The 22,954-nt window shown below is 36.3% G+C and overlaps 2 protein-coding genes and 1 long non-coding RNA gene across 3 annotated transcripts; 1 reads left to right on the top strand and 2 right to left on the bottom strand.

Moving 5' to 3' along the window:
- Window positions 1–851: 851 nt before the first annotated feature.
- ecrg4b (ECRG4 augurin precursor b) lies at window positions 852–9,431 on the bottom strand. The gene is made up of 4 exons (XM_055214231.2): window positions 9,222–9,431; window positions 4,252–4,299; window positions 3,554–3,720; window positions 852–1,235 (listed from the first exon to the last, which is right to left on the bottom strand). Exons 1-4 carry the CDS (start codon window positions 9,289–9,291, stop codon window positions 1,086–1,088), a joined length of 435 nt encoding a protein of 144 aa, XP_055070206.2. The 5' UTR covers window positions 9,292–9,431; the 3' UTR covers window positions 852–1,085.
- Window positions 9,432–9,604: 173 nt separating this feature from the next.
- otos2 (otospiralin 2) lies at window positions 9,605–20,867 on the bottom strand. Its single transcript, XM_055214232.2, has 4 exons — window positions 20,660–20,867; window positions 20,473–20,545; window positions 13,274–13,291; window positions 9,605–11,201 (listed from the first exon to the last, which is right to left on the bottom strand). The coding sequence occupies exons 2-4, from the start codon at window positions 20,534–20,536 to the stop codon at window positions 11,017–11,019; spliced, it is 267 nt and encodes an 88-aa protein (XP_055070207.2). The 5' UTR covers window positions 20,537–20,545; window positions 20,660–20,867; the 3' UTR covers window positions 9,605–11,016.
- LOC129419608 (uncharacterized) lies at window positions 14,403–17,460 on the top strand. Its single transcript, XR_012370835.1, has 5 exons — window positions 14,403–14,762; window positions 15,339–15,386; window positions 16,046–16,113; window positions 16,483–16,599; window positions 17,317–17,460. It is a non-coding gene; the product is annotated as an uncharacterized lncRNA (long non-coding RNA).
- Window positions 20,868–22,954: the final 2,087 nt, after the last annotated feature.

Genomic DNA, 22,954 nt, shown 5'->3' with positions numbered 1-22,954 from the left:
TAGTTAAATCATAACGTGATATAGAGATGCTAATCAATCTCAACTCATTAAAGCACAAACACCTTTCATTTCTCTTTTTTTATGTGATGCACTGTAATGAACAGATATGACAGATGGCATACTCAAAAGATGAGAAAATTCGGTGTTCGGCCTTAAATTAGGATTTATCAATGGTAATAAATATAGATGTAAATACCATCTGGCAAAAGAAAAAATATAATTGTAAATAAAAAAAACTCTCATTTGAAACATCTGTTTGTTATTTCTCCAGTCAAATTATTTCTGGTACAGGTAAAACCAAAAGAAATCTTGGACCGTATTTGTTCATGTGCCCTGATAGTTCACCACAGGCTTTGATTGTTTCCCCTGAGTTTCATATCAACCAGACAAAGACCTAATGCAACAAATATGAACAACAATAACGGTCAAAGCCTTATAAGCCTTGTCTGATCTGAGAATCAAGCCCATAAATAAAGATTATTATTCTTGATTGAAAAACAAAAAAAATGTCTTTAATACTATTATGCTTACATATAAAACCTTGAAATATGTCTGTTTAGAAAAGCCCAGAATAATGTGCCCAACTGTATTTAAGAAAGTAAATCATCAAGGAATAGTGTTCAAAACTCAAATCTATTGTATTCTTTGCTGGTAATTGATATGTATAGTGCACTAAACCTTCACTGTTGTGGTCTTTTTATTTTAAATTTTATTTTTTAGGCCAAATTGTGACTCTTTTTTGTATTATAGTATCTTTAACTTGTTTCTATTTTATTTCAAATGTAGCAATGCAATGCGGTTTCAAGAGTGTAAGAAATTCACAGAATGCAAATACAAAAATAATCACTCTTGATTTTATTCATATTGTATTCTTCACACACTGTTTGATTTGATCTTAACCTTTATCTCATACAATCCCATAATCCTATTCACTCAATTTAAAACAGACAACACATAGAACAGGCAATGCGATCATCTCAGAGATACAGGTCATGTCATTTCGTCTTGCACTAGACCGACATATGAGTCCACCAGTGGTCTCCAGGTCTCACAGTAAATGTAAAGCTCTAGAAGATGCTGTGTGGTTAATAGTAATCATAATTGACATTGGCTCCGTGTCTGTACGAGCGGCGGTCCTGATGGCTCATGGGTGCATTCTCATCGTAATGATGCTGCTGACCTTGGTCATGTGATCTGGCACGGTCCATCCAATAGGAAAGATCAGTCTCAAGTCTCTGGAAATACATGATTTTGGAATTGTTTTGGATACATGGAATTGTTGGATTTATTTATAGATATAAAAACGGAGAGGAGTTTTATATGGTGGGACAGGGAATTGAATTAGTACACATCACAGCTCAAATCTATAAACAATTCTGTGTTGTTTCTTCAACTCGTGGTTGGGGTCAGATGTGGACAAACTCAACCATTGGGTTAAAATTAACCTAGAAAATTTACATAGGATCCAAAAGACAAGACTGCCCACACATACATACAAACAAATGGAGCAGCTGTGTCCAGCAAAGATACTGACAGTGAATGTCTCTGAACTGACACATGTGGTCAGTTTAGCTTATAGTGTTTATCTTAGTGTCAGTGGTCAGGTCCTGATAATCATTCAATATAACTTTCTGAGACATTAGCCACCCCGTTTACTTGTTCTTCACTGTAAAACGTATTTGTTGTTTAAACTTAAAAAAGTAAGTTACCTGGGTGCCTTACAATTATGAGTTGATTTGACTTAAAAACAGTGGCGGCTCGTGACTGCTCATCCGAGGGGCGCTAATTCAAATGTTCGGAGTGTCACATGTGTGGTTCCCTTTTCCAAAATAGGTGTTCTGCGTGTTGAGAGATCCTGTGTGCATCACGTACAGTATTTTGTCCAAATAAGTGCCTGTGGCATACGTGTCAAACCATTTATGATGAAAGAGACGCTCACGGTCACAAAATACACGCAAGACACTCCCTTAACAGTAAACTCTGACTACACATGAGATTATGTGAGTATCAGGCAAACGCGAGCATCTCTTTAAGCATAAACCCTTTAGACCCATCTGCAGCAGGCACTTATTTTGGCAAGACACGTGATGCACACAGGATCTCTCAAGCGCAGAACACAAATTTTGAAAAAAGTAACCACACACATGACGGGCTACATACATGTTGTAACGAACTTCGCATCGAGCACCCTCGAAAAAAGAAGTCACCGGCCCCCACTTCTTAAAAATATTAGTTGACTCAAAAAAAGTATCAAATATTGTGTCAACTAATATTTTTGAGTTGAATTAACTCATTTTAGGACACCATTCACACTTGACAAAATCAGGAAGCGCTAACAAAGGGAAATCGTGTTTTAAATAACTTTTAATTTATCCTGAAATTACAAGGTTTATTCAGCCTGATCTCACAAGAATTTGTACATATTTTACGAGTGGGCTAATTCATATGAATTCGTAAGAAGTAAATCATGCAAAAACGTACGTTTATCATAAAAAAAACATTAACGAAACTCAACCCCTAACACCAATGTGACGAGTCAAGACAAAATGTAAAAAAAATTTAGGAATGTGGTCATACAAATTAATACAAATTGCCATGAGATAGCGAGATAGTTTATTACAACATATAAAACATCCCCAGCAAGCACTGCAACAAAGCTGCATTTTTTTTAAGCAGCTATTAATAATCTGCAACCCAAGTTACCTGACCTTTTGTGTCTTATTTATTTTTCTTGCTTCTAGCTACCCAGCAAGCAATTTTGCATTTAAAAGGCGCCTAACAGCCGTCCAAACCAGTGGCAGCCGGTGACTTCTTTTTTCGAGGGCGCTCGATGCAAAGCTCGTCACAACATGGATGTAGCCCGTTATGTGTGTGGTTCGTAATTTCAAAATATGTGTTCTGCACATCGAGTGATCCTTTGTGCATCATGTGTCTTGTCAAAATAAGTGCCTGCTGCAGACGCGTCTAAAGGGTTTATGATAAAAGAGACGCTTGCGTTTGCCAGATACTCGCATAATCTCATGCGTAATCAGAGTTTACTGTTAAGTGAGTGTCTTACGTGTATTTTGTGAACGTGAGCGTTATCTTTTATCATAAATGGTTTTGAAGCGTGTGTAGCAGTCCCTTTTTTGACAAAACACGTGATGCACGTGGTTCACATGACGCAACAAACACATATTTTGAAAACACGAGCAACACACATGACACTACGAACACATATTTAGAATTTGCCCCCCTCGGATAAGCAGTCACGAGCCGCCACTGGTCCAAACACAGCCCGGACATCTAGGCTAAAGGGCTGTAAGTGAAGATTTAATAGACACCATAACCCAAAAAATAAATAAAACCAAACGTTATTTAAGTTATTTTTAAAAGTTATTTTAAGATTGTTTTGTATTTTGAGATTATTATATTTAAGTGGGTTACTCATATATCGGGTCTATAGTTAACCAAGATGGTGAAAAGACATCCATTGCTTGTTTAGAATATATTGTATCGACAATTGGTGGCTGATATTGCATATAACACATCTCATAATTTCAGTTTTACTCACAGCCTCATCGTAGCCCATATGCATAAACTGCTGGATCCACTGCTGGACGTCTGGACGGCTGCGGTCCCACACATTTCGTTTTGACCTGTGAAGAGCCAACAGAAACTCTTTGGCCTTGGATTGAGACACTTCAATCTTCGATGTTGGTCTGGCTTCCAGCTCCTTTACTGCAGGAAATAGACAACATTCAGAACTGTAAATAGAGATTGTAAACATTTTCGATTTTGGAAAGTTTGTTTATTATTAAGTATTGCATTCATAGCAGGCCCTAAAAGCAAATGTTTTAAGCAAAAACCATAACAGACCAAAGAGGCAACATCCCTGCCCAATTATCCATCTCTAACGATGACCCGCTGAGATTCTGACCTGATCTAGAGCCCCAAGCTTTTGCACCTCTACGTTATAAATATCAATTATGTCTGTGCTTTATAAACATCTCTGTATTCTTCCCTCAGAGCATATCAGCAAACAGTCTTTGTCAATGCCGGAGGTTAGAAGCTGATGGGTAATTCTGGACAAGTGTGAAAAGATGGAGTAGATAGAGGGCATCAGACTATAATTAAAGACTTTAGCCCGAAATGATGGACAGGGTGGGTGATTAGGTTTGAGGAATGTGGGCGGGAGAAAGTTTCTTTGCTTTGGTGGTCAATAAAACACAGATCATTAGCCAGACTGATTTACATATCATGTTGCCTTACCATCTTGGTTCATGATGATCCTGTGAAGTCTACTCTCAGATGAACCACCTAAAACAGTGAAAGAAACATGCTCGTTTACAACAAATACCTCACCTTGAAGTTAGATCAATGATGATTTTTGTTGAATTATAAATTCAGAAAAGCCCTGTAACAAGAGTGAAGCCAGGTTAACTTTGATGTTTGTTTGTTTGTTTGTTCGTGCTGTAGCCTTGATTCAATATTTCAAAAACATTTTTGAGTAATGTTTTATTAATACACTAATATTTAAAGGGAACATATCATGAAAATCTGACTTTTTCGATGTTTAAGTGCTATAATTGGGTCCACAGTGCTTCTATCAACCTAGAAAATGCCTAAAAATTGTTGGGTTATGTTTGACCCTAATGGGTAAATATTGGACAGAACACAACGCTGGGTTAAAATTGACACAATGCTTGATTGTTTTAACCCAACTGTTGGGTAATTATAATCCACAGTTGCATAACAACTAGGGATGCACCGAATCCAGATTTTTTAGGTTCGGCCGAATCCCGAATCCACCGTTTAAGATTCGGCCGAATCCGAAACCGAATACCGAATCCTACTCGCATCCTTATTCCATTAACACAGTAAAGCACATTAATGAAGTAAACAACGTCCACAGCAGTGTATTTTTCATTTTATTTAATTTTAACTGTACATTATGCCAGGATGACAAGTTGGAAAACTATTTTGACAATTACCATAAGCCTATGCATAATGAAAGCGATGCGTTGCGACACGCTCGTTTTTCCAATAAGCAAGCAGCTCCGCGCTGAAAACTATATACTTTGAGTTAGAAGCTCCGCTCGTCAATGTCACAGTCTTCACACGGCCGTCCAATTACAGTGGAGGAGGGGCGGGACATTATCACAGCAACCAACCGGCTCACAGCTGAAGCATCACTGCGACCAAGCGCTCGGCTGAAAAACAGCTGGCATTTGGCGTCCTCAAGGCGTTTTCAGCCGTGTTTAAAAGTTTTGGTGTGTCCAGACCCTAAGGCTTACCGAAAGAAAAAGCTCATCTCCACGTCAGGACCCGATGTGTGTAATCAACGGCCGCGTGACGTCGACCAGCGTAGCGCAAGCCTAGGGTTCGGTTCGGTGGAAAAAAAATCTAGGATTCGGCCGAACCCGAACCCCGTCAAAAAGCCCAGTATTCGGCCGAATCCGAAACCGAATCCTGGATTCGGTGCATCCCTAATAACAACAACCCAACATTAAGCTATTTCGAACCCAACATGTGTTGTGTCCAACATTTACCCACTGTGGGTAAAAAACAGCAATTTTTAGAGTGTCTACAAGCATGTGAAAATATAGGTAATTGAAATTTGGCTCCCCTTGTGATGTCAGAAAGGGGATAATACCACCCCTTAATCTGCACTATCCAAACATAGCACTGCCATTTAGTGCAGAGATCAGATTATTTGCATTTAAGAGGACACCCACGTTTTTGCTTACAAACTGGGCATTTTTACATGCTATAATAAATGGTCTATGTGGTATTTTAAGCAAGAATTTCACATACGTGCTCTGGGGACACCAAAGACTTATTTGACATCTGAAAATGTCTTGTGAAATGTCCCCTTCAAAACTTGATGTATACAACATTATGTACAAAATGTGAAAACAGGCTAAAGTCTCAAAATCAAATGCCGAGATAACAAACATCAACGTTTAGTTTAAGCCATTAGTTTTGCTATGATTTTAATCTATCTTTGACATGAACTTATTTAGTCAAAATGAAAGATTTCAAGGTTATATTTTCACAGAATGTTCTTTACATTATGTAGGATGCATTAAAAAAAATGATTCATTGAATTTAAAAAAAATTTTAAGGTAAGTGGTTGCAATCAATTTATTTAAGCTACATTTAAACAAAAGTTTTATATTTTACTTTACTAATCTTTTTTGTTTAAATGTAGCTTAAATAAATTGATTGCAACCATTTACCTTAAAAAAATCATTTTTTTCACTGTGACTTTATGTGGAAAACAGTAAATCTCAAGAAATTACTTTAGCTGGGTTTTTACAGAGACGGACACATATAAAACTCAATTGTGACTAACTGCAAAAAATTAATGTTTTACAGTTTTTTACAATTGTTTACACACTAAAATATAAATTTCCACACAATTTGCAAAATTCTACTCCAATGAGCAAAACACCTATACAGATTTGCACAACATTACACACAATGTGTGCTTCACTCTTTTTGCAAAACATTACACACAGTGATTTGTAAAACTCTACACACATCTTCACACCTTATACACAGAGAAGGATTGTGAGGTTACTTCCTTGTCATTACAAAGCACCAGATTGCCAATTACCACACTAGTGAATGAATTGGATAGTCACATCCACCAAGTGTGGAAGCACACGTGTGCTAATTTGAAAACGCAGCACTCAGGTGTGCTATAAAAGGCAACTTTAATAAAAATGGAAAGACTAGAAGAAAAAGACAAAGAAATGTAATTGGACACAGAGCAATCCCCAATGTGCCAGGGCAGCGAGGGGTAACATCACTCTTTGCGCTGCTATTACACAAAAAGGGGTCCTTCACCACCATGCAAATATGGGATCCTATAATGCAATCTAATACTTGCATTTCTTGACAGATTGCACAAGATTGTCACAGCATTAAACCAAGTGGACCAGATGCGGTACATTGTCATTTGGGACAATGTCTCATACCATCGGGCTGCTCTGGTCCAGAATTGGTTCCATGAGCACCCTGAATTTGAAGTCTTATACCCCCCATACTCCCCCTTCCTGAATCCAATAAAAGAGCATGGTGGTGGAAGGTATATGACATGTGGCCCTATGACCGTGTGCCCCTCATTCAGGCCATGGAGGAGGCCTGTGATCATATCGAAGCAGCTTCTGTGCAGGGGTGGATTCGTCACATGAGGGGATTCCTCCAACGGTGCCTTGCCAATGAAGACATAGCCTATGATGTGGATGAAATCTTATGGCCTGATGCAGCCAGACGGAGAGATGATGAATAGTTACAGTATACTTGTTTCTTTTACAGAAGTTTTTCTTCAGAGTCAAAGTGTATGTACTTCATGCATTATTTTTTATTTGTCTACAGATGTTATTTGTTTTAATGATTTCATTGTTGGTTGATTACTATAACTGACAATGGTAAGAGATACTGTAAGAATTGAAATAAATACTTGAAATATTCAGTCTGCAGCATCAGTGTTGTGCAGTGCTTGTTACGTTTATAGTAGGCCTATTTGTGTACATTCTCCCCTTATCTCAAACTAATCATGAAGATTGTTGTGGGTTTGTCACAATTTTTTAATCTAAATTATCCCTTACATAACAATGTCTGGACAAAAATCTACCACATGCTATCTCCTAAAATAATTTTTTTACAAATGTGTTTTTTATTTATCACAGCAGTGTGAAACTGGCTGCAATAGTGTCTGATCATTGAGGACTGTGTTGGTTGAAATGAAAACTAATAGCATTTTCACAAATATGTGTATATGTTTTGACTGAAGTGTGTATGTTTTGACTTAAATGTGTTATTTTGCAAACAATCTAGGAATTATGCAAATTGAGTGTGGTGTTTGGATAACTGTGATTATATTTTGATAAAAAGAACCCAGTTTTCAAAATTGCGTGTAAACAATTGAAAAAAACTGTAATTTTGTTTTCATTTTATATTAATTACACATTTAGTTAAAGCAATTACAAACATTTAAAATATCATTAATATTTTTTTAGTTTGACAAAATAAGAATTGTTGTATTTAATACCATTGGAAGCCAACTGGGACATCCTATTTCAGAAGCAACAACATAAACAACTTTTGTGGACTAAACACAACTTCTGGTAGACTTCCACATAGAATTAATAAGAAAAGAGCCCTTTAACAGTAGTTTATTTCTGATAACAAGGACAATAAATGACAAGTAAATTAAAGGCGGAATGCACAATGTTCGAAAGCCAGTGTTGATATTTGAAATCGCCTAAACAATCACGCCCCTACCCCAATAGAACCTGGCCCTCTGTTGATAGACCCGCCCCACACATATGCAACCCAGGCAATAATGTCAGTTAGAAGACACGCCCCTTACTGCTGATTGGCTACAAGTGTGTTTTGGTAGTCGGCCAGACTCCCTTTTCCAAAGTGTTTTTTCAGAAATTGTGCACTCCGCCTTTAACTTCCTTCATATATCATATGTAGTGCATATTAACTATTGATCCAGCTCATCGTCTCCCCTCGCCTTTAGCAAACCAAAACTTTTATTTTCGACAAGGTATTTGTTTCAGAAATCAGTTTAGCTACTAGCCAGACTGGAAGTTCACTTCGGTCCAGACATGTAACCGCGACAACACGCATGCGTCTGATAAAACAGTTTATATAGGCTTTATACCCAGCTGCACTACTTCCTGAACTTCAGCCAGCTACTTGTTTCCTGTCTGCCATCATTGGACAAACTGATTAATCCAGGTGTGCCGGACCTCAGTAGTCACAACAACAATAATCAGACACACCTGGATTAATCAGTTTGTTCAATAATGGCAGACAGGAAACAAGGAGCTGGCTGAAGTTCAGGAAGTAGTGCAGCTGGGCATAAAGCCTGTTGCAGGGTTAAAACTGTAAAAGTCTTTAGCACTTTACCAAAACCTATTTACAAGGCTTATAAATTCACCATTCTCTTTGATAATAAAAGCTTATTCTGAGATTTTTTTGCTAGAAGCCTTAAAAAGTAAATACATTTTTTCAGGCATTTGGCATACGCTTTATCCAAAGTGACTTATACAGCGCATTACATAGTATACATTTTATAATTTTCTCAATAATAACTGCAGTAATTTACCAGTAAAGAAAGCAGTTTTACATGTGTGTTGAGTGGGATTGAACCTACAACCTTTTGTGCTGCTAACACAATGCTCTATGAGCTACAATGTGAAAAGCTTTAAATGACATACCTGATGATGTGCAGAAATACAGGATGCTTGTTAGAAGGACGGCATGCACACAGAGGCTGTGAAGTGACATGTTTCTGTTCTGTTCTGTCAGAGTTGGCTACACTGTGTGGTGGAGAAGGATTCGGTTTGGACCGAGATGAATGGTGAGACCCCATCCTGGACGAACAAGCAAACATTCCTGCAGGAGACCCGTTACCGCTTGCGGAGGAATGTCCACATAAAGTTCCCTGATACTCCAAATACCACAGAGCTGTGATGTTTGACTGGTGTGTACTGGTTTACTGACCTTGTGTGGTTTAGTATATTTGTAAAAACTTAACTAAAGGTATGTATTGTTCTATACATAAAATCATCATGTACTGTATAATGTTAAAAAAATTCTGTGAAAATACAACCTTGATATCTTTAATATTGACCAGTACTTCAGTCCGTTCCATGATCAGAGGTATTGCTTTTTATCCTTTTTAATATATTTTTTAATAATCTTAGTGATCACCATCTTAAAGTAAGACGAGAAGCAACATTATTTTTTAATGACTGCCTAAAACAAACATCTGTGTTAGACGATTTCTTGCATTCATTCATTTTGGCAGACACTTTTATCCAACACACCATATAGTTCATTTAAGCTACCTTTTCGTTAATAAGTAAACACACTCTTTTAAACCAATGACTTTGGTGTTGTTTGAACCATGCACTATAATGTCATTGCCCAGTCACAGCCAACAGGCTGCTTAAAATTGATATATCATGCCATGAGTTTGGTAATCCTATTTTGCGCTCATTTTTATCTTTCCTGTTTTTCTAGAGGTCATATTTCAAAGCAGAAGCCGCAATGCATTTTGGGAATTTCCAATTGCAATAAACATCTTTTTCTTTTTAACTCAATTTCCTGCAATAGCTTTGAAGTGCCAGCATGATGTGGGACTTCAGGTGTGTGGCTATTTCAGAAAGGCCAAGATAGAAAGTAAATCATTTGATAAAGTTACTACTGGTAAATATCCTTAAACAAAATACCAGTCAGATATTTCCGTTCATATTGCTTGCACTTTTATATATTAAATTGATGAAATTTTCCCAAGATTACACTCCTTAAAAAAAGGTTTTTAAAGGACTTTTATAATGATGCCTTAGAAGATCATTTTAAGTTAATATGGAAACATTTCTTTCTCACCTATTTAATGTCTGTAGACTCTTTTTCCACCTTTTTTCTTTTGTGGAAATGTTCTGTGGATGTAGAATCAATCAATGCAAGATTTATGGTTTAAGAAGGGATTTCATGTATGGGTATTTTCATTAGAATATACAGAATATAAATGTGTCCATCGTGGTGTACTGATGTTATTTAAGTCTACAGTCAAACATCAGAGGGTTTGTGTTCCTGCACGTATTTGTCCTGAGGGGGTGAGTGTATTTTTGGGGTCATCTATTTGCACCTGGCCTGGATTCCCATCTCCATACCAAAACACCTGCATCCCAAAGGTATCACCTCGTATGCTTCAGAACAACGGCTATCTGTTGTTTCCCTAGATCTGTTGCTCACACAAATTTGTGTATGAGATATGCAGTGTAACATTTATTTATTTTCCTCAGAAGAACCAGCAAAATTACTAAAAAATAAAGATGTCTTGTGGACAGGAACAGTACTTTATTTGATTCAGTTAGCTTTTGCAGAACATGTTTCACACCACCAAAGCCATAAAATGAACCTGTCATAGGTTTCAAATCTGATTTGGTTTTAAATTATCTTAAATGATCTTATTAACACAGAGATTCAGGTGGTACTCATGCGACATTATTCTTCTGGAGATGAAGGTTCGTAACCCAGGTGGCTAGCGGAAGGAAAGTGAGCCCAGAAGGTTCTAGCCAAATCTTCGATCTTTTCATAACCAGCGTGAGAACGCAGCTCTTCAACCCAGCCAAAAAAGTCTGAAGATGTCATCGCCCAGTTAGGCACTCCTCTTTTTCCCCTTGATTCAGCTGTTAGCCAAGCGAGTAGTGGACAAAAACAGGTCAGGAAGTTGCATGCTAAGAACAGTATAGTCTACTGTGTAAGAGTTATAAATGTGAAGAATAATTTAAAGTGTTTTAAAACAAATTTTTATGCTGTATAACAAACAATGTGCAAATCCATCATTTAACAACATTGCTGAGTATTTTAAAATTTGACACTCTCAAAACCTTGGCTTTAAATTGCTATACATACATCACAAACCGATCACAGCATCACAGTTGAAAGCAGTGGCGGCTCGTGACTACTCATCCGAGGGGTGCTAATTCAAAATAAGTGTTTGGAGTGTCATGTGTGTGGTTCCTTTTATGTGTTCTGCGCTTCGAGAGATCCCGTGTGCATCACGTGTTCCGCCAAAACAAATGCCCGCTGCACATGCGCCAAAACCGTTCACTACAAAAGAGACGCTCACATTCACAAAATACACGCAAGACACTCCCTTAACTCTTTCCCCGCCAGTGTTTTTTTAAAAGTTGCCAGACACCGCCAGCATTTTTTATGATTTTCACAAAAGTTTAATGCCTTAAATGTTCCTCTTTAAGTATATAAACAAATAATATCTCAAATGAAAGAACAGAACCTTTGCTTTCAAACAAAAAATTTTTTCATCCTACCTTCATCAGTTCTCTTTTTATCACCTCTCAAATATGGGTAGGTTTCTTTTAAAACACCCAATTTTTAGCAAAAAACTAAGATGATAAAATTTTTGTAAAGGACTTTTGATAGAGATCAGATGCAGAGCGATCTTTAAAACATACATATATATAAGTTGCGGAAGTGAGATTATGCTAGTATCTGGCAAACGTGAGCGTCTTTTTTATCATAAACCTTTTAGACGCATCTGCAGCAGGCACGTATTTTGACAAGACATGCGATGCACACAGGATCTCTCAAAGCGCAGAACACATACTTTGAAAAAAGAACCACAAACATGACGGGCTACATACATGTTGTGACGAACTTCGCATCGAGCACCCTCGAAAAAAGAACTCACCGGCCGCCACTGGTTGAAAGAGTGAATAAGTAGTTCGAGCCATAGATATGTATAAATGCCACAGAGACTCCAAAAAATACCAAATTTTGAGCAAAAATCTAAGATAATTGCTTTTTTCGGAAAGGACTTTTGTTAGAGATCAGATTCAGAGTGATGATCAAAACATACACAGAGTTTTTACTGTTTTTGGATCAGTGGATGCTTCAGCGTTTTATGAGTTGGGTAAGAGTGCCACCTAGTGGATAATAGCAGAAATATGGATTGCCGTAAAAACTCGTCATTGGCAGGGAAGCGTTTTCTCTTAATTGTCTGAAACTGCTAAAAGTAGCATCTATTTACATATATATCTATGGTCCGAGGTGCTGCGCATGAGTGGAGGCGGGCACTAATTAGCATATGCATCCTTGTATACTAAATGAGGTAAGGGTGTAGAGTGATATTTAGTGGTGGCCGGTGACTTTTTTTTGAGAGCGCTCAATGTAAAGTTCATCACAACATGTATGTAGCCCATCATGTGTGTGGTTCCTTTTTTCAAAATATGTGTTATGCGCGTCGAGTGATCCTATGTGCATCACATGTCTTGTCAAAATAAGTGCCTGCTGCAGACGCGTCTAAAGGGTTTATGATAAAACAGACGCTCGCGTTTGCCAGATACTCGCATAATCTCATGAGTAATCAGAGTGTTCTACTGTTAAGGGAGTGTCTTGCATGTATTTTGTGAACATGAGCGTCTTGTTTATGATACACGGTTTTGACGTGTGTGCAGCAGGCACTTATTTTAAAAAAACACGTGATGCACATGGTTCAAATGAAGCAACAAAGACATACTTTGAAAACACAAGCAACACACATGACACTCCTAACACATATTTTGAATTTGCGCCCCTCGGATGAGCAGTCATGAGCTGCCACTGGTGATATTCAAGCTGTTTTAAAGCATGAGGAAATCACAGAAAAGACGTTTTCATATGCTATTATGATGCTTAAAGAGTTTTAAGTTGACTACAGGGGGACTTTAAATGATTACAAGGACTATTTTATACTCACCCTGGCTTTCCACTGCCCCTGTAAAGGAAACAAACACAAAGAAGATTACTGAACCCTAAGGTTACCTGCTTGTGAAATTGGGGCTGAATATCAAAAACTCAGATGATATGATGTAGGGATTAGACTAGTCCTAGACTAAAATAAATTTAAGAGCTGTCCAAACAGCTTGCACTGACATGTCTTAAAATACATCAGTGCCCTTTGTTTTGCCTCAAAATGCACACAAGTAATGTTTTTAGTAAGGCATGTTTGTTAAAACTAGTTTTATTTCCTAATTAAATGAAGGCCTAGTGCTGGTTTAAACTTATCCCTGTCTGGGAAACCACCCCGTAGAGTTTAAGGAGTTTTGCCATTTAAACCAAGTCAATATAAATGCAAGATTCTCTGGTTTGTAAGCAAAGCTGTGGCTAATCTTTCTCAGTTTTCTCTCTTTTGGCATAAAAAGTCAGGACATTGAACAATTGTTTGATACCTTATAAAATCAGTCACAGAAAATGTTTCATGCAAATCTTTCAACGCCAGAAGCCATTCATTAATATGTATTTACTAAGCCATGAGCAAAGCTTATCTAATGCAAGATGTTTTACCATGTGAGCTTTTAGACACACAAAGACTAAATTGATCTTTATCTGAATCCCTGCATCACTGTTCTGAATAAAACATTAACTCTCCCTTTCAATCCATATTTTCCTTATTCTTTATTTTTTTCAGAATTACTAAAGACATACACTGTAAAAAATTACCGTAAATTTACGGCCTAATTTTACGGTACTGAACTGTTTTATGAAATTACAGTGTCTTGCCGTAAATGGTTCCATGAGCAGTGGACGTGGGGGGAGGAACTGCACTGAAATTACTGAGTGGTATGTGTTGGCCACTTATTAATATGCATTTTCTGTCTGGACTTGTATTATAAAGACTGAATACTTTTGAAACGTCATCAGTAGATGGCCAAGTACTGTTCAAATTCAAAGTTAACATCTAGCAAAGAACAGTTAAAATCTTAGATGTGTTCCTACATCACCTTTAACCGAGGACCCTTAACATGGTTTTACTACAGTAAACGTCTGTTTTGGACTGCATAACTATTTTAATATAACCATAATGTCCATAAAAGGGTCTGTTCACACAATAATCCGGGCAAAATCTGCATGAACGTATACGTAGAAATAATATTGAGGACACTGCACAATAATGAAACCTTTAGTTAAAGTCGATTAATATTTCTGTTTTTATTAAATAAATATTCTATGTTAAATGGGCTCTAAACAGGCAATTTCGGTCCCGGACGCAGCACTGGAAGAAGCACTTTACTTTCATCTTTTATAGCTTTATTTACTTTTATTATGTTATTTTTGGCGGAGGCGCGTAAGGCGCGTGTCCGTCCCTCGAATGCTTTGTGATCACGTGATTATTCAAACGGGAGACGCGCGATCTGGATTAACCGCTATTCTCCTCAGACGAGTGATGACCTCTGTGGTATTATGAGGTAAGTTTCTTTACATTTGTGGTTACTTTATTGAAATTAGTTCACAGTGATGTTTATTCAGTTGTCTGTATATTTCGATATGACTAATATATGATAAACCGTTGACCGTTGGTTCGTGTCGCTCGAGCACTGAGTGGGGTGAGCTGAGCTCGGCGCAGCTGTGAGCTAATGGAGATCTTTTATTTGTCTTTATCGTTTATAAAAATGTGTTATGCATGTTCTTAAAAGTATTTAACATAGTTTAGTTAATTATAACGCAAGTTTTCTCCAAGAATTGCAATGTGGGCTTGGTTCAGCTCCCGCATAGATTGACTGAGCTCGTGAGCTAACGTTAGTGGAGATCTTTTAACTTATTAGTCTTTATATCTTTTATAGAAATGTGTTGTGCTTGTTGTTAAATGTATTTGACATTGTTTAGTTAATTAAAACGCAGGTTAACTACAAGTATTGCAATATGGGATTTGTTCAACAGCTCCCTCTTATGAAAAACAACGTTAAAGTTTTACAGTAAACTTAAACGAGCTAAAGGCCATTCTGAATTAATAACTGTTGTATATTTATGGTTACTTCTTTCAGATCCCTTTCTTGGTGTGTCTTGATGTTTTATATTGACTAAAGACAAGAGTAAGTATTACTTTGTTTATATTTGCACAGCCACCAGAATCAAACACAAGTCAAGTGCTCAAAGGTGAAATGTGAAATCTTTATGATGCAATGGATAAATGAAATCGCAATAACTAATGAAATAGTCAGACCTCACTTTGACTTGATGTACAGTTTGAGCGAAGTCAGAACACAGCTCATTCACACAAATCAAATCACTTTCAAACTTAAAGGGATAGTTCACCCAAAAATAAACATTATGTTATCATTTACTCAGACTCATGTTGTTCAAAACCTGTATGAGTTTCTTTACTGTGTTGAACACAAAAGAAGATGATTTGATAAATGATGAAACACACAGTAGATTGTACCCATTAACTTCTATGGTAGGAATAAATACTATGGAAGTCAATAGGTACAGTCTACTGTGTGCTTACCATCATTTATCAAAATATCTTTTTTATGTTCAACAAAAAAATAAAGAAACTCAAACAGGCTTTGAGGCCGTGTAAATGATAACAAAATGTTTATTTTTGGGTAAACTATCTCTTTAAGTTTGAAAGTAGGAGTACATTTCATAATTCTCAGTACTCTACTAAAATGGCATTTTGAGAAGCTTGATAAATATGGACCTAGGTGTTTAACTTGATATTAACTTCAGTTTTTACCTTTCCTAACAGTATGTCTGCAAATGCCGGTTCCATGTCACATGGCTTATTCGAGACAAGATCCACAAAAAACTCTGCAGGTGAGTGGTCATCATCATGAGAAATGTGTTTGCTCACTGCAATGTTTAATAGCAGGTTGCAAAACAACTTCATAGGTGCATACCACCACCTACTGTATCAGGAGCCCCATATAGTCTATATGTGCCCTCATGCTGTGCACCCGATACAGTAGGTGGCAACCCGCTATTAAACATTAGATGAATAAGAAGGTAATGTGAATGCGCGTATTGCTCTGGGGATAGTGTTGTATTAAAGGTTAAAAAAAATTATAAATACTGTTCGGTTTTTCACACAAACCAATTGTTTCATGTCTTAGTATATTAAAGTGTTGTCATGAGCCACATGGTTTAATTTGGATTTGTTTGTGCATGTTTTTTTATTTCTATCAGATTTTGTTACCATCAACTTGCATTATACAACTGACAGACTGAAACGGTTGGACACAAAAATCTACATTTGTGTTCCACTGGAGAAACAAAGTCACCTACATCTTGGATGGCCTGGGGGTAAGCTGATAAACATAAAAAATAATTTTAAGATGAACTATAGCTTTAACTTCGAGCCGATGCTAGAGTTATTTAAGAAAATGTCCAGTGATCAGGGAACATTTTCTGACTTTTAACCCCAAAAAAGTGCATTCATGCTTCACAGAGGTAATCCATACAGCTCCAATAGGTTAATATAGGTCTTCTGCGGGTAATGGTTGTGATTGTGTAAGAAAAATATTTCAAACTTTATAAATTGTAATAACTAGGTTCCGGTAACGGCACAATCTTGGACACACATGATTCACACGAGTTTTAACGTAGTGAGCACTCATTGACATGGGTATGTTGTGCAGCTACTCTTGAGTCCAAGATGGTGTCACTATCAGAATCACTTAGAGTGTACTCACTTTTGTACTCACGAAGGAATATATTTTGAGTAATGTTTGTAAACAAACCGTTCATGAGCCCCACTCACTTCCATAGTAGGAAACAAGAGTACTATGGAAGTGAATGGGGCTCATGAATGGTTTGTCTACAAACATTTCTCAAAATATCTTCCTTTGTATTCCTCAGAACAAAAATATTTAATCAGGTTTGTAACAACATGAGCGTGAGTAAATGATGAGAGAATTTTCCTTTTTGGGGGAACCCTCAACACACTATTACTGCCACGTGTAGTATTTAATTTACTTTTAACACACTGCTTACAAAGTTTTTTTTATGTTTATCTTTCAGACTACCTGACCTGTTCCTGTTAAGAGCTAGTCACTCTTTGTGGAATGTTCCTGGCCCATTTTTTTTTTCAAGTTTTTACAAAAGTTTTTTCAATGACCTCAAAATTGATGTGTAAAAATAATAATAAACTTGAATTTGTTTAAATATGTATAGACTGGGTTATTTTTGCACAAACCTATTTGGTAATTTTTTGGTTCCTCATCTTATCTTTGCCATTCTATTATTTAATTACAAAGCAGCAATTTAGAATACGGTAATTTAACAGTAGGATTACAGTATGCAGCTGGAAACCCTGCTGCCAGTATTTTACCGTAAATTTAAAGAACAACCGTAATTTAGAATACGGTAATGAAATCGTAGGATTACGGTACACAGCTAAACATGCTTGCGGTATTTTACTATTAATTTACAGAACAGCCGTAATTTAGAATATGGCAATGAAACCGTAAAATTACGGTGCACTGCTGGAACCCCAGCTGCCAGTACTTTACCGTAAAATTACGGTGAAATTTTTTACAGTGTAGATGTTTCGCAAGAGTGCTATTTTATAAAAAGCAGTATATCTATTCCATTCATGCGTATGCCTTTATTCAAAATGACGTACGGTGCAATCAGTCTAAACATATTTTAACCAGTTTGTGTGTTCCTTGAGGAACAAACCCATGACATTTGCGTTGCTATCACAATGCTCTACCAACAAAGCCATAGTTAACAAGAGTTATTGCCTATGAAGCGACTGTTAAAAGTTCTTGTAGATCTATTAATGTCAAGAAGACACACACACACACACACACACACACACACACACACACACACACACACACACACACACACACACACACACACACACACACACACACACACACACACACACACACACACTTAAAGAGAAGCACACACTTCTACTTCTAAGTAGCCCTATGTTTCCACTGAGAGGAACAGCTGAAGTAGCCTATTATTTGTTCTGAATGTTCTGCTAGCATTGTATTGGATCAGCCAGGGATTTCCGGTTATTTTGATAAAGCCAGAGTCAGGACATTTTAGGAAGAATTTCCTAAATTCGAAAGACTACAACCTTTCTTGTATTTCAATTTATTCCATTTTTGGCATTCTTGCCTAGCTCCGTTCTGCCACAAAGAAATGAATAGCTATCAGACAGCAGTGCATAGCAAAAAACTGAATATTAGCTTGATAAACATTGATTTGTATTATTCTTGCTTTTTGTGTTTTGTTATTGGACTGTTGTGTAAAGTATTGTATTGCATTAATTTCTTAAAGGGGTCATAGCGTGAAAATCTGTCTTTTTCCATGTTTAAATGCTATAGTTGGGTCCCCAGTGCGTCTATTAACCTAGAAAATGTGAAAAAGAACAACCCAGTAACTTAGTTTTGGTAAATCATTCTGTGCAAGCATGTTTTGTGATGTAGGCAGCAAGGCCAATTACAATAATATGGCCCATTAATCTGCACTATTCAAACACAGCCCTGCTATTTAGTGCAGAAAGAGAGAGAGAGAGAAAATAAGCACAATTGAGTTTCAATTTCAACAAACCACCATCATTATGAGCAGTGTTTGCATTTGATCAGCCACACCTAACAACGGCCTACAAAATAAAGCAATAGGCCCCAAGAAGCAGTGGGTTACCAGTGCATTTTATAACAGCTGTTATAAAATGCACTGTAACCCCACTGCTTCGCGGGGTTATTGCTTTTATAAAACGGTTACTTCATATACATAGCAGGATTTCATAAAATAAAACACAAATAAGTTGTAATTATGTTAGTACAAATATTATTCTTCCGCCGAACAAAGTAGTTCCTCAGAATCAAGTGTGGCTGCAACAGAGCGCAGTTCCCAACCAACACAGACGCAGCAAAGACACAATGAAAATATGATTTAAGACTGTGGTGTTTATTTTATAAACCAACACTCATCTAATTTATACATTAACCTTTATATTGTGCAACTGTTGAAATGGATCAAATATGCTTGGAAGCATGCTTAACTCTTTCCCCGTCAGTGTTTTTAAAAAAAAGTTGCCAGTGCCACTCAGTTTTAGTTTAATGGCTTCCAGAAAAATGATGATCTTTAAATAAATATTAAATGAAAGAACAGACACTCAAACAAAAAAAACGCTTAAAAAAAAAAACGTTTCAGCCTACCTTAATTTGTTCTCTTATCACCTCTCAAATTTTCAGCTAAAGCGGAGATAATTCCATTTTTGTGAAGAACTTTTGTAAGAAATCAGAATCCGAGCCACAATCAGAACTTGCACACTGTGTTTTTAGTGTTGAGTGAATGCGTCAGTGTTTAAGTTGGGTAGGATTGCCATCTAGTGGAAAATAGCGGAAATATAAATTTAAGAAAACAACTCAGAGAACGTTTTCTCTTTATTGACAAAATGATTTGTTGACATTTATCTGGATATCGCCATAATTGTGCAAATGTAGAAAAAATAAAAAACGATTAAAGACTGTGGTGTTTATTTTCATAAATCAGTTTGCAGCAACAGTGGCGCAGTGAAACTTATGTAATGCGGTCTGAACCGTGGGGTTACCGGGGTATTTTATCACGGCTTAGAACGCGTTTCAACCAATCAGAATGAAGGACCAGAACGGGCCGTTTTATAATGGGAATTTTAACACGCTATAATAAATTATCTGTGGCGTATTGTGAGATAAAACTTCACATACGCACTCTGTAAACACCAAATACTCATTTTACATTTTTTTATAATATGACCCATTTAAAAATGACCCGGAATCTCTAATCAATGTGATGACGATGATGATGAATATAAAAAAGTCTTTAAAAATTCAATGCACACTATAAATTGTTAGACATACAAGCGAGCATTCCTGCACACTCCTGCACTGAAAAAATTATTCATTCAGTTTACTAAAATATTTTAAGGTAAGTAGCAATATTTATTTTTCTAATTTTGTTTAAATGTAGCTTAAATAAATAGATTTTTCAATAAAAATTAAACATTTCTCTTTCCCCTTTATGAAAACTCTGTTGGTAGAGACTTGCGTTTGCAGAGATCATGGGTTCAACCCCAAGGAACACGCATAAATGTACTCTACATATATTGTAAGTCACACTGGATAAAAGCGTCCAATGCATTAAAAGCAATAACACATCCAATTTGCTTACCTGTAAAACAGAGCACTGCAAGCAAAACCACACACATAAGGAGTGAGAAACACAAACGAGACATGGTCACCTTCTGAAAACAGAAACATAAAATGTAAAAGCTTTAAAGGCCATTTCAAACCATGCTCCTATATGGGATCTTCAAAAATCCTGATTTGATTAATTTAAACCAGTTTGTCATGGTTACCTGCAGCTGTTAATCCTAGGTCTGTCTCTGGTGTGTGTCTGGTGTCTCTTCATAAACCCAGAGCTAGATCTGCCTACGAAGTTGAAAACCAAATCAGGGCTGAGACAGCCTTGTTTGCATTTCACATGGACCATCAATGTCATACCCCTCGTTCTTTTGGTCTATATAGCACATCTCTCCTTTGGTGTATATCTCACACACACTCTCTCTTTAACCTGTAGATGAAAGAATCACTCGTTAAAGCTGAGGCTTAATGGTCTGTGGTAAAAATTCCAGAGACAGAAACTTCATTTCACCCACTTGTTATTTCAGACCCAAAACATATTTTCAAACATATTTTTATTCTGCAAGTCTCCCTGCTGGTAGAATGATTTTCCTATTGCAATCTGATCAGCCTCATATCTTGCAACAATCAAAAAACAATTAAAAACACATGCATTTCTGTCTCTTCTGTCTTTATTTTTTTTTAAATCACTAAATCTCTCTTTCTCTGATTTGATGTTTGTAATAGTTGTTCATCCCTGATTAGCAATTGCAATTTTAACCTTATGACCTCAACTGTAAGCCTATAGGGGTGTTTCTCACGAAACCATTGAAGCACCACGGCACTAATGATTTTAGCGTTAAAATGTGTAATATAGTAACATTAAAAAGCATCAGAATTAACATAATACTGTGTTCTACCTTGCACAATGTGTGATTTCAACATAAGAATTTATAATTGTAAATTTTATCTCATTTTCTGCTGAAATTCTCATTACCACAATGTGTCCGGCTGTGTTTGAACATGCGTTATGTTGTAATTTAATCAAATTAACACAAAAATATTAAGAAAAAAAATAAATGGGTGTTTTGCTAGACTACTTTAGATGACAGAAAAAATATTTACTGAATATTCATGTATAATAATAATAATGAAGAAAAATTTGGAAAATGATGTGCCTGATGTTCTCATCCTCCGCAACACTTTTTGAGAACAGTTTAAGCACACATACAGAATTTTAATAAAGTTTGATTTTGAGTGACCAAGCACATGGACCAGATACTTCAAGATGGCTACCAGGTAAGATCATTTTTTTACAGTTAATTTGAAATATTGTCTTGTCAGAATGCTTACAAGACATTTTGATTATCATTACCGCAACAGATGCTTATTAAATGTAAATTTAATTAATAGAAGCATAATACTTTGATTTTAAATGCATGTGCAGAATCTCCAAATTATGTTCTTTCAGGTTTGTCATGTCATTTTGAAAATATGTCACTGTTGATGTTTTCTGACTGTTGCGGTAATGAGATTTTTTAGGACTAATTTTTTAAATTATGTTACAAAAAGTGTTAAATGATAAGTACAGTTTTTAAATTAATGTTCCCTTTTATTCCAGACTTTGTTTTTCAATGTCTGCTGGGAAAAAAGCAATTTTTACATTTTCATGCTTGACATTTTTAAAACCAAGTTTTCGTGAGAATCACCCATAGGGTGTTGCAAAACCCTTCAGAAATTCTGCTGTGTAACTACAAAATTGAAAAACTACCAGCATCACTTTTCATAAACAGGCTCTTTTGGCTTGGTCTCTGATATTCAAGCACAATTTTTACCTCATAAGTATTTTATTTGGAATAACTGCAATATTTTAATAAAAATTAATCTATTTTTTTTCAGAATTGGGCTGATAATTAAAATAAATTAAAATAAACTGTCTGCACACTATCCTTGAAGCAAATTATTAAATTTAATCACCAAGCTTTCGGTCAAAAGACCATCCTCAGGGCATACAGAAAATAAATGTACCAATCCGAATTGGGCTGATAAAAATATTTTGTTAGTTAGTCAATTAATCAATTCTCAAGGGTTTTTATTTTCATAAAAGGAAATTCTAGATCATTTTCAGTTTCCCGTTTCTCCCAAAGAATTTTCAATATGGTATTAATCCCTTAAGGTGCACTTGCTTTATTAAGAGGCGCTCATTATAATCCTCCTCCAGTACCTTTGAATCTGGTTGATACATTTGTTAGAAAATTGTGCTTTTCTTCACCCTACAAAAATAATAACAGATTGAGACATTGTTACTTTGCCATCTGTGGCTTATTGGAATAATTTCTATTTCTTAACCAACAAAGAAATATCTTTTAAAATAATTAATATGCATTTCCCTCCAAACCTTTACTTAAAACAATCCAAGAAGGACATTTCCTCCGGTTGTTCATTTTGTGACAATTCTGAAGAAACTGTAGTTCATCTTTTTTGGTACTGTCCATTTACTAAGATATTTTGGCAAGATGTTTTACAATTTA

This window comes from Misgurnus anguillicaudatus, chromosome 8 (genome assembly GCF_027580225.2).
Source record: "Misgurnus anguillicaudatus chromosome 8, ASM2758022v2, whole genome shotgun sequence".
NCBI lineage: Eukaryota > Metazoa > Chordata > Actinopteri > Cypriniformes > Cobitidae > Misgurnus > Misgurnus anguillicaudatus.
Note: the sequence above shows the minus strand (reverse complement) of the source record. Positions and strands in the feature narration are given on the sequence as shown.